The sequence below is a fragment of the Drosophila elegans genome, unplaced genomic scaffold (assembly GCF_018152505.1).
Source record: "Drosophila elegans isolate 14027-0461.03 unplaced genomic scaffold, ASM1815250v1 contig_476, whole genome shotgun sequence".
Taxonomy (NCBI): domain Eukaryota; kingdom Metazoa; phylum Arthropoda; class Insecta; order Diptera; family Drosophilidae; genus Drosophila; species Drosophila elegans.
Window position 1 is genome coordinate 6,381,761 of NW_024545863.1, and position 12,093 is coordinate 6,393,853.

At 43.7% G+C, this 12,093-nt stretch overlaps 1 protein-coding gene across 2 annotated transcripts; it reads right to left on the reverse strand.

The window, feature by feature from the left end:
* Positions 1-213: 213 nt before the first annotated feature.
* Positions 214-12,013, reverse strand: LOC108140519 (probable serine/threonine-protein kinase MARK-A). 2 transcript variants are annotated; one of them, XM_017263328.2, is made up of 6 exons: positions 11,295-12,013; positions 3,810-3,989; positions 3,231-3,742; positions 2,943-3,165; positions 2,603-2,813; positions 214-2,537 (listed from the first exon to the last, which is right to left on the reverse strand). In XM_017263328.2, the coding sequence occupies exons 1-6, from the start codon at positions 11,449-11,451 to the stop codon at positions 335-337; spliced, it is 3,486 nt and encodes a 1,161-aa protein (XP_017118817.1). In that variant the 5' UTR covers positions 11,452-12,013; the 3' UTR covers positions 214-334. The 2 variants fall into 2 exon arrangements, with proteins under 2 accessions (XP_017118817.1, XP_017118818.1); XM_017263329.2 differs by lacking the exon at positions 11,295-12,013 and adding an exon at positions 7,154-7,664.
* Between the last annotated feature and the right edge of the window lie 80 nt (positions 12,014-12,093).

The window sequence follows — 12,093 nt, forward strand, 5'->3', positions numbered from 1 at the left end:
GTTGTTTCATCTCGAACGACTGTTTGGCTTGCTTCAAAACAGCGTAGACAATTGCCACTCTAACTTTCCTTTTCATTTCTGTTTTTCCCTCTCTGCGGTCCCTTCCTCCTACCACAATGTTTTCCTCACATCTTTTTTTTTTGTGTTTTGTTTTTTTTTTTGTTAACTCTGTTTGCAATGGCGGAATTAATTGAATTGAAATAGTCTTCACTTACTTTTGCTTGAAATGTAAGTGGCTGAAACTTTGCACCAAAAATAATCATAGAACTGGAAAGTTGGTTTCTAGAGAATGTGCGTGAAAAACAGAGTTCTTTGTCAAGAGTGGACCCAACCCCTAACCACTTGCGGTGGCCGGCTCGCAGTACTCGGACAGATCGTTGGCCCGCTTCTGCTGGCGCAGGCGCCGTTGGAGCAGCACACTCTCGCTGGGCGGCGACAGACCGATCTGCATGTCCGGAAGCTCCTCCATCAACTGGGCCGCCTGCAGGTGGGCGAAGCGACCGCTGCCAATCCGCGGTTGCTGCTGGGCCCGCTGGGCCGTTGCACGGATGTGCCGCTGCTGCTCCGGCGGCTGATTCATTCCGCAGCTGCGCGCGTAGACGCAATCCTGGCGCCAGTTACGGATCGTCGACTGCTCGTCGGATGGCGGGGATCCGCCACTGCCACTGCCGCTGCTTCCGGCGCTGTTGTGCCGCGGCAGCGTTTGCTGCGGCGGCTGCATCGGTGCTATCTTGTAGCCAGCGGCACCGCCGCTGTGTGAGAAGCTGCCCAAATAGTTGCGTTGCTGATTGCCATGGTGGCCACCGCCGCCTCCAGTGCTGAAGGGCGGACGGTACTTGCGATAGCCCGCTGCCGGCTGCTGCTCCTGCGAGTGATGGGTGCGATAGCGCCAGTTCTCGGCCTGCTGCTGTGGATCCGCCGACTGATAGCGCGGCACAATATACCGCTGGTGCTGCTGTCGCTGCTTCCGTGTGTAGGCATTGGCAATGGAAGGCACCGGCTGCTTGCGCTGCTCGTGCAGATCTTCTTCCTCATCGTCGTCGTAGTCGTCATCCTCCTCGATATCGGCATCCTCGTCGTTCTGATATGCATCGAGGGCAAAGTAAACATTGCGGCCGGCCTTGCTGTGGTGGCCCGTGGTCTGGTACTGGGTTTGGGCTGCTGGAGGCTTCGCCTGCTCCTCCGCCGCCTTGCCAAAAGTCGTTCGCATTGTTGTCTCCTCAACAGCAGTCGTCGGTTTGATCACGTTCGAATGATCTTCTTCTGGGTTATCGGTTGGTGGGCGTGTTGCAGATGCTGCTGCTGCTGTTGCTGCTGGTGTCGATGCTGCTGGCACTGCCGCTGAGTTGACAACAATCTTTGCAGTCTCATAAATTTCAGGTAGCTTTTCATTTAAATCACTAATACTATCCAATAGTTTAACATCATCATCTTCATTTGCATCGCCAGTTTGCCAGTTGTTAATGTGTGTTGTAGTTATAACTGGTGTTTGCTGCTGCTGCTTGTTTTTATCGGTGATGGTAGTAGCACTAATATCACTTGATGGTCCTTGCCTCTTAGCCCCATCAACATCATCCTGCTGTTTCTCTCCCTTCGTCTCATCGTCCTTCTCCTGCTGCTTAATCTCCGTCTCCGCCTCCTGCGCATCTTTGCGCATTGTGGTGAATATAGCAAATTCGCTTTGCTGGGTCGATTCATCCATATTATCCATAATAAGTTCCTTCTTCTCATACCCACCGGTATTCTGCTGTGGCTTCGAGCTCTCCACATTGGCATCGCCAACTTGTTCCACGTTAGCTTTCGATAGCTTTAGATTGTCAGCTGTTTGATTTTCATCCCCGTGTTGCTCCTCATCGAAATCCTCCTCTTCCTCGGCGATGTCATCTTCGCGTTGCTGCTGTTGCTCGTACAAATAGTCATCGCCTTCGTCCTCGTCCAATTCGCGCCAATAATGCTTGTAGTGCTGCTGATAGTCCTCGCTCTCTCCATCCTCCTCGTCTTCCAGGTCGTCCCCCTCGCTTCCGCTCTGCCGCCTGTATCGATCCTCACCCAGCGCCTCCTGCTGCTGCTGCAGCTCACGCTGCTGCTGATATTGCCTCGTGGACCTGGCCCACTCATCATCATCGTCGTCGATTCGGCCAAAAGCCTCCAGGGCTTCATCGTCGTCATCTTCCTCGTGGACATTGAGTGTCTTGAAGCCTCCGCTGTTTGGGTAAATTGCAGATGCATTGCGAGAGGCATTCCGGGAGGACTGACGGCTGCTGGCCCGCTGGCCGTGCATCGAGGACATACGTCCGCCGTAGCTAGACAGGGACGCAGCGGGATTGCGCTGCGAACGATTGCGAGTGTAGTGTGCCGGCGGCTTGGGATTATAGTTCTCATCGCTGTAGGCATCCATGTAGGCCTGCGAAGGCTGGTAAATGTTCGGACGCTCCTTCATGTAGTCGTAGCGCATGGAGAAATGCTGGAGGACGACACGCTTGACGGCCATGGCCGATTCGGCAAACTGCGAGATTTCCCTCGCCGATTGGTGATTACTGAAAATGAAATTTACAGCCTTATTAATGTTCGGAACTACCATAAACATTTCCAAGTTAATTACCGTCGAATGTTACTGGGCGTCTGCAGAGCCTTGTGGCGGCCTGATTGCTTGCTGGCCGGTGGCTCGTGCTCGCTCATACGAATCCACGTGTGATTCAACACTGCCTCGGCACTAAGGCGATCTGAAGCTTGCTTGACAAGCAGGTTGGAAATTAGGTCTTTTGCCTCATCGCTTACATCATGCCACTCGGCCTCGGGAAAGGAAAAGTGTCCTGAAAGAAAGAAACAAAGTATTAAATAAGATTAGTTTCCCAGATTTACACAGAATTATATTGAGTAAACTTGATTTTTTATACTTTCTAACAAACTATTTAAAAATGTCAGGGTAAGAATCTACACACCTTCTTGAATGGACTCGAAAAGCAGTTCCTGGCACGTTCGACAATTTTCTCCGCGATTCCAGCCGCAATCCTCGCCACAGTTGCCCGAAAACGGCGGATAGCCGCATAGCAGGATATAAGCAATCACTCCCAGGGACCATAGATCGCACCTCTTGTCGTAGTAGTGCGCTTCGCCCACAAACAAATCAACCACTTCAGGAGCCATGAATTCGGCGCTGCCAACCTAAATGGGAAATGGTTCCAATTAGTAATGCCAGTCAATAGGGCCTTAACTTTTTATCAACTTACTGGTGTCAATAACTGGGGCGTGGCTGCCGGCGACGAAATGTCCGTGGTAAACTTAATCCCCGAGCCCAGATCAAAGTCGCAAATCTTGATCGGGCACAGCGAGTCCGTCTTGACACACAGAATATTCTCGGGCTTGAGATCACGATGGGCAATGCCCTTCTTGTGCAGAAAATCTAGTCCGGAAGCGATCTCCTTGATTATCTGCGACGCTTCGTGCTCGGAAAAGCAGATGTGCTCCTGGATGCGCGTCAGCAATGGACCCCCGTTGATCTTCTCAAATACCAGATAGAACTTTTCGTCATCCTCGAAGAACTCGATCAGTTGCAAGATGCCCAAATGACCCTGGCAGTGATGGAATGTCTCCACTTCGCGAAAGACACGCGCACGCGCATGACCCGGTATCTTGTCGATCACCTTAACGGCATACTCCAGGTCGGTGTAGATGTTGACGCAAGTTTGAACCGATGCGTAAGCTCCCTCGCCAAGAATCTCGCCCGTCAGCTTATACAGCTCTAAGGAATGAATAGAATACCTCAAAAAAAAAGGTCCTCGAAGGTAGATGTTAGGCGGTACACTTACCTTGGAAAGTTGAGGAATGCAGGGAGGAACTGATGCGTTTCTTTCGACGTTTCTTCTGCATCTCCTCCTTATGCCGGTTCAACTCCGCCTGCCGCTCCATTTCGGTCATGTTGGGCGCCTCACTCGACTCATTGCCCGACACATCCTCGCTGCTGTAGCGCGTCAACTCATTCTGCCCGTCTGTTTAAAAAAAAAAATACAAATATCGTCAGACAATGTAATATAACATTTAAGTCCAGAACTTGAATTAAGTCTCGAACTCAAGAGTAATAAATATTTTCTTGTTCCACGAAATATATTGTTTCATGAAAGATTTAACCATGATACAGAAACATCTACGATATTATCTGAAACTTTTGCATCTTTAATTTCGAAAAAATACTCTTGCTAAAATAAGCTAGCTGCTGGCCGGTGATTTTTTTAATTATGTTTGGAGTAGAACTACGCAGATTTCATTACTCCGCTCAGAACCTTTCAGTTTCTGCATTCTTGCTTGGAATTAACTGGTAGCGGAATACCACAATAAGATCAACAAACCATTGTGATATACGTTTTTATCGAAACCGTTCGCCATATTTCCATGTTTTTTTCTGCATTTATCAATTTATAAAAATAATAATGAGGGAATTAAAAATAAGAAATACTGGTACTTCTGCACTAACTGCGTAGAAGGCAAATCGCTTGTCGTAAACAAGTCGCCGCAAGTGTGCATAAATATGTAAAATTAAATAATGTGTAAACAGCCGCAAAAAGGTCTCTATATAGGAAACTTCTGTGTGAAGGCGCACAGAGCTAGGGCTGGAACTAATACGAAGCCTGGTGAAAAGATCAGAGGAGTAAGGGGCTGGAGACCGACGATCAGCCTGGTTGGGTGTGTGCCTCTTCTTCAATTGTTGTCAATAGCCAACAAGGCGGTATCTGTCCAAAGATCTAGCTGCTCGACTAAAGGCCTAATCAGCCTGGAGGCACGTCGCACTGCAAGTGATGATCGCTTCATTGGAGAGCAATCGAGTGGAGTCAACTACAGTGGATACCGGTTAAGTAACTGGGAAAGTCAGGACTGTTTAGGAGTTTTTTTTATTATTACAGATATGAGGGGATTGCACACATTTTAAAATTTTACACACGATAGTATCTCTTAAATAATAATCATTGATTAGTTTTCGAAATAATAGTGCTATACCATTGTATAGTATATACTTATTAAAACAATAAGACTAAATATTATCTAAACTAAAGCCTTAGTTTTAAAAAATGCATTTTCTCAATCGCCTGTAACTCAAGATTAAAAACATGTTTTTTTGTAATCCACTGTTAAAAAAACCGGGTAATTTATAAGCCCAGCACAAGCTCCTTTGCTTATCAGAAGTATTTTTAACACTTTAACAAAGAAATTAGTCAGTGCACTACACGATATATTTTAGAATTAATGCAAAATTAACCATTCACCTATCAAAAAATGTCAAATCGACTCGTCCACCCCCACTTCCATCCGCACACTCTTCTCTGATTCTTCGCACGCTTTGCGTTCCAATCTAAATATAAAATTTGGCCTATTTGTTGGTCAGCTTTAATTGTTATCAATTGCGTAAACAATCGCAGAGACAACAAAAAGAGACGCGTACGTCTGGGATCACTCTCTATCTCTATTCCTATTTCTCTTGTTTTATCTGAGACTCTCGCTTCTCTCGCTTTTTTTTGTCAAATATTCTGCGCATTTAATTATTGTTTTTTTTTTTTGCTTAATCATTTCATTTTGATTGACGATGAGCGTCTATATAATGTATTTTATTTTAAATTACATTAACAATTTCCGCAGTTCCGGCACAAAAAATCTGTGGGTACCGGTAATACATCATCCGATCCCTACGGGTGCAAGTCGATAAGGTGATGACGACAATAAGAACTAGATTAAAAGCCCTTAATCTATTTCGTCAGCGGCTAGACTAACGTTTACGACAACTTACTTATGTAAAACAAACTGATACAGACGAAATGACACTGGAAAAACCATTTTTCATCGTTTGCCGGCCGGCTCTTCATATTTTTTGTATTAACTTCTTATTATTTACCTTTTCCTAAATAAAATAAAAGTAGATAAGTATATTTGTACTCAAACAACTTTATATCTCCTACAAAAGTTTAGAAATTTATCCGACATGAAGGACACTTTAAGAACTTCACAGGTCCAAAAAATAAACACAGAAGCCAAGATGATAACAAAAAGCTGAAAGCAAAACAAGAATCGAAAGCGTCTAGAGAAAAAACCTTGAGAAATTTCAACGTTTCGACTTCACCGCAAACATAATCGAAGGCAGTGCCATAATAAGTTATCAAATGTGTAGGTAGGAAACGCAAAATGCGGTGGCCACGATTAGCGAGTAAACAAAAGGCCGATAAGACGAGCGAACTAGGCAAAAAGCGAGCAAAGCAAAAGGTTTGCTTTTGGCACTTAACTTTGCCGATTTCAATTTAAATAGTATAATATAATCGCAAAGAAAAAGGGAAGCAGAAACAACATGCGGTCGCACATGAGAGCTTTTCGTGAATAGAGAGCAGAAGACACGAGAGAGTGGGAGAGATAGGTGGGATCCTCTCTCTTGCCGTATTACTTCATGGCAAGGTAAAAGTGCGACAAGAGGGAAAAATAAATAGTTCTTAATTAAAACAGCTCAAGATTCGCCAGACTATGACGTTAGAAGCGGCAAGACAAATTTCGATTTAGTTGGATACGTAATAAAAAGAGACTTGGGACTTTCTTCCTTTATTATTTTTAATTCTTAGAAATCTACTTAGCGTCCATTTAAAAGGTCTTGAGCATCCTACTATTAAGCCCACCTTCTACTTTTGCCAGCATGGATTCACGGGCACTCATACATTTGCACACACGTACGCTATCTGAACGAGAACGCATGTGTTTGTGCTGTAAAGAAGCAGAAAATTATTGCGCAGCAAATTAAATTGTAAAAGCGAAAAATGTATAAAAATGGCGAGATAGGCAGACCATCAGATATAACAATACAAAATTAAATATGTATGTACATACATACATATTTTGGAATTTGATTAAAGAATAACTATTAGTTATACCATGCGTTAAAGTTATTTTGCATTTGCACATTAATATCAAATTAGTTCGAAAAATAGCTAAGAATACAGAGTAATAGATACAGACTGTAATACATAGCGGAAAACTTGTTCGAACAAAAACAATAACAATATGCAAAAACCGGCATTTCGAAACGTTTTCCCTACAAAGATGCACATGTGGGAGTGTGTGTGTGAAAGTTCTCTCTTCTCGTTCCTAGACTTTTTGTTGTTGCTGCTTTTGTTTTTGTATTTACCCAACATGTTTGCTGCCGTTGTTTTTGTTGTCGCGTTCGCCTTTTAATCGCAACGCAATTTGTCTAAGCAACGCCCGTTCTGCTGCTTGTTATTCTTCTAGGCGGCACGTTTTTTGCAATGCGTAGATAAAACCGCCTGCTTTCGATAATATATTATTTTTCCCTGTCGATCAATTGCTTTAGTTTCGATTTAGTTGTTTGTTTATGGGCTAATTTTAACCCTATTCCGGTTGGATCATCTTTGATTTAACACTCCCTTTTCCAGAAACCGTCCAACGAAAACGAAAACAACAATCAGAACGTTGAAAGATTGGTTGGATTGGAAGCACACGGAAAATTTTCAGATTAAATGGCCGGGGATTTCGAATTGGACTGTTTGTGTGTACCGGCGACTTTGGAAAATTCGGGTGTACGGCGAGAACCAATTGGCCAAAATAGTGAATTTAAAAGAAATGGAAAAACACGGACAAATCTTGCGGACCTACGTCGCGCGGCGCCAACGAGGAAAGAAAAAGAATCAAATTCAAACACGCGCCCGGCCCGCTTTCGGGGAGCGACAAAACCGACGAACTACCGCCGCGCGAAAGAGAGTGCGAAGAGATTGGTCGGCGAACAACGAAGAGAGCAAAGTACCGTCGAAACGAGAGCGAGAGTTGTTGTAACAAACAGACATGTACTTACAGTGGAGGGCAGAATAATAGTGCGACCTTAAGAGATTTTTACTTAATAATATTGTTATTTATTTATTGAGTACAGGACAAATGGAGACCTCTTACTAATTAAAATTTTGTAAGTTGTTTTTTATTAATAGCCGTTTTGGTCAAATCACCTACAACTTAATATATGATTTAAACTATAGTATTTGTGGATTTCGAAGACATGTGATTTTTGTTTCTTGAAATATCGTCGTTCGTATTATTCGGACTTCTCCCGTAAGTAATTTTACGGTGCGCTATGTGGACATGCCAGAGCGAGAGAGACATATCCAGCTCAATAATTGCAAGTCCTGAACAACCAGAAATATCGTTTGACATAGGATCATCGAAAATAATAATCGATTTCTTGGTTACAAACAAATTAAAAACAGCCCGGAAGAGAAACGCCTCAGGTTGCAAAAATCCGGTTTCAAATCGAATGCACGGCAATTACCGTCCATGTTTATTCATCAAGTCGGTATGAATTCATACGTACTTGCTGAGAACTTGATCGCAAAAAGAAAACAGAGAGAAAGAACGAGAAGGGTATATGTACATATACATACATAAATACACTAGTTTACGCCGGATCAACAAACAGAGGACGAAACCGATACCGATACCTGTGCGATAACGAGCTGGCCAATAAGCCCACGCATACCAACACAGACGGGGGCGAAAAGAGAGCGAAGATAAAGCCACATCATTGATTGGACACAGAACCAGTTTTGACAAGAAGTAGCTTTGTGGCTGTGTTGTTGCCGCAAGCAAAACAAAAACAGCAACAGGAAAAACAATAACACAACGACATGCCCAGAAGGAGAATATATATTCAAAGAGAGACAGTCAGAGAGAGAGGGCGACTTAAGAGCGCGGTCCTGGAAAAGACCGGTGCAAGAGACAGCCTTAGATTTCCATGATGCAATGCCGAAGGCTGCGTTCAATGTAATTAAAGCTCTTGTACACAAAAAGTAACATAACTTTTCAATCAATTTAATGATTTTACATATTGCTTCTAAATAGTAAAAGGAGTTTGGAGTCAACGAATTTGTTAGTCCCTGAATTGTTTGACAAGTCAGTTTCATATTTTTTAGCTCATGTAAATTTCATCTTAGTGTTACATTATAAGAACCAGCAAATTTAGTTTCCATATCGAACTGCTATTTTCTCTGAGCAGAAAGAGAGTGTCATGTTTTGGAGTGCGAGAGCGTGATGTCGAATCGCACGTAGGCCGAAAATGTTGGCAAGGCGAGGGGGGTTAGCAAGGGCGAGACTCCAGCACCAATACCAGAGCAGCATGGAAGGTGGGGTGATGTACGAGTTTTGTTAAAACGCAAACAAGTGGAAAGGGCAAACAGCAAAACAAAAACTACTTTTAACTCGCTTTGTTTTCGTTTTTGCACAAGTAAACAACAACATACATATGCCTCTGGGGTTTCAGCTGACGTTTTTTTTGTTGCGGCATTGCCAAAGCTAAAAAATAAATTTCTCTCGCAGGGCTTTTGCGCATGAGAGAGATATGGATGGGCTGATTTTATGAATTGGAGGCTGCACGTAGGCACTACTGGCTGTCCTCCAAAAAGTCTAGATAGAATGGGAAACTTCTTGATAAGAGTTGCGGAAAACAAGCCCACCTATCACTACCATTGACAGCTTTTTCCACTCAGCTGATTGCTGTAATGGGCTCACATTGGGTTTGCTTTTCTTCCAGTCCCCAGCATTTGCAACTGTAATTCTCTCCAGAAAACTCTTAATGGGAGCATGTGTGTGGGAGGCCTCGCTCTCATCGTTGCCTCCGCTTTGGCCAACTCGTTCATTTTGGCTCGCCGTTCTATTTTGGGCTGATCAAACGTCACCAAGTGCAATAAACGTCATGAAGGTTATAAATGGCAATGCATTTCGAGCACGACGAATACCAGTGCACGGCGTTCAATCGATCGGCTCATGATTCATTTTCCATTTCCATTAATTGCCTGCACACGCTCAATTTCTCGGCTAGCTGACACAGATACTCGTGCCGTCTCCCTCTCTCTGTTTCACCGCTGGCAGCTGCTGCTCTCTGCTAGTGTTGGTTAAAAAAAAAAACAGAAAACAGGGGAACGAAGCTTAGATTACCCTTTCGGAGAGTGTTTAATCGAAATAGATGAAAACAAACGAAAAGTGTGTCCTAATGCAAGAACCTTTGATATCTAAGGATTCTTGTTTGGTTAATTATAATATTATTGTACAACAATCTAGCGAGTTTTCTAATCATCCTGATTTTAGTGGTTCTATTGAATTGTAATGACTGTAATGGGATTTGGAATGATATACATATAATGAATTCTTACTAAAAAATATACGTTTCGTGCAAAACTTAAATGCCACATTGCCAAGTTTAAAGCAGGCAGCATTACAATTGGGGTAGGACTATTTAGCTAGTGCATGAACGATATATAAAACCTAACGTAAATAGGTTCTTTGGTTACCCTAATAACACCCTGACAATAAAATCCAGATGCTGGAGTACCCTTTAAATTAGGGCACACACACATTACGCTTAATAGTCCCAGACGCATGATGCAACGTGGTTCTCTTGGTGAAACAAAATAACTGTAAACACCCCAGAAACGGACGGAGTGGGTGGTGTGTGGAAGGAGGTGGTGGGTTAGCCGCCGGCAAGCAGACAACATGTATGTTCTCGAACTTTTTGTGACGTCAAGGAAATACACTGGCACTCGGTGCTCAGTTTGCCCCAGTCAATGCTCCCTAGTTCGCTCGATTGATTAGCGAGGGTAAACGAAAGTTCTGCCTGTCTCAGCTTTACCGATAGCTAAAAAAAGAGGGACTGTGGTTGGGTAGAACAATGGTCCGCTTTAACCCTTTGAATATTGATCTCTAGCCGTTGGAAAGAAATAATAAATACATCGTATGAACGTTTAGTGCATGATTTGTGGTCATAGACAATATGAAATTCTTAATAAATTACCTAATACCGAATTTTGGCATGCAGTTTCGCACAACAAATACTATTTTTGAAATAGTTTTAGCTGCACACCAATTCTTACTTAATATCACTATGGACGGCAGTACGTGCGCAAGGAGACTAATATATATAGCCGCAAAATTCGAAGTCAGCTAAGAACAGTCCGATCTTAAAAATTTATGTAGCAATCAAAAGGTCTCACTTTTATAAGAGTTTGTTCCCGAATATTGAGGATCTTTCAACACTCCTTAGCAGCAAAAACTTCTGATATTAAACGAACGAATAAAGTAAGGTTTCCCTTGGAGAAGTTCGACTTTAGAGGAAATTCAGTCGTGTTTCCAAAACCAGAATCAACAATTGAGAGCGATTCAGAGTTATACCAACAAATCTAGTTCGACTTTGATCTAGGGACTTTGAGCCAGTTCTAAATACTTTGTGGGCCCTCTTCCGACCAGTTGCCCGTAATGGGTTAAGTGCTCACCTGACTGACTCTGGCTGCAGCTGTTGTCCGTGTTGCTGCAGGAAATGCCGCTGCCGCTCCGGATGCCGCTGTCCCCAGATCCACGGGGGTTGTTGTTGTTGCCTGCGACGCGGACAGAGGCAGCTGTTCCGGACTTCTGCTCCTCCAGCTCCACCATGTTGTTGTTGTTGTAGCTGCCGCACGGTGTTTCTAAGCGCAATTAGACGAAGACAGGGAGAGCGAGTTCCAAAGCTGGAAGGGTCTACGGTGACGACGCGGCCAGCTGCAGTGCGTAGTGCAACAAATGAGAAGCAGTTTGTCGCTCTCTTTCTCGCGCTCTCTTCTTTCAGCTCATTCAAAATGGTGGCCGTTTATATGGGATGTTTTTCTGACTTGATTTTATTTTCAGCGCTTTTTTCGTTTTTTTTTTATTTGCGTTTCACCTTTCCTTTGTGGGCTTGGTTGTGCAGTAGTGTTGCTTTTGTTGTTGCTGTAGTTGTAAAGTGGTGGTAGTAGTGGTGTTGGTGGCAAGGGTAATCTATTATTTTCTGTGGCTGCTGGAAGAGGCTGGTGGTGTGGAGTTGGTCGTTAAAATTTCCTCTGCTGATTACAACACAAAAAAATCGCTGAACAGCGGACAAAAGCCGTTTTCTTTGCGTATTTCGCTTTAAGTTTCCTTCCCAGCTACCGATCCATTTTCTGAGTTTTCGAGTTGATTCCGACGAATGACGAGAGATGGCGCAACGTCGATGTCGGCGTCGGTGTCATCGATGTTTTCAAAATATCGGCGATATCGATGTTTGGCAGGGACTATCGATGT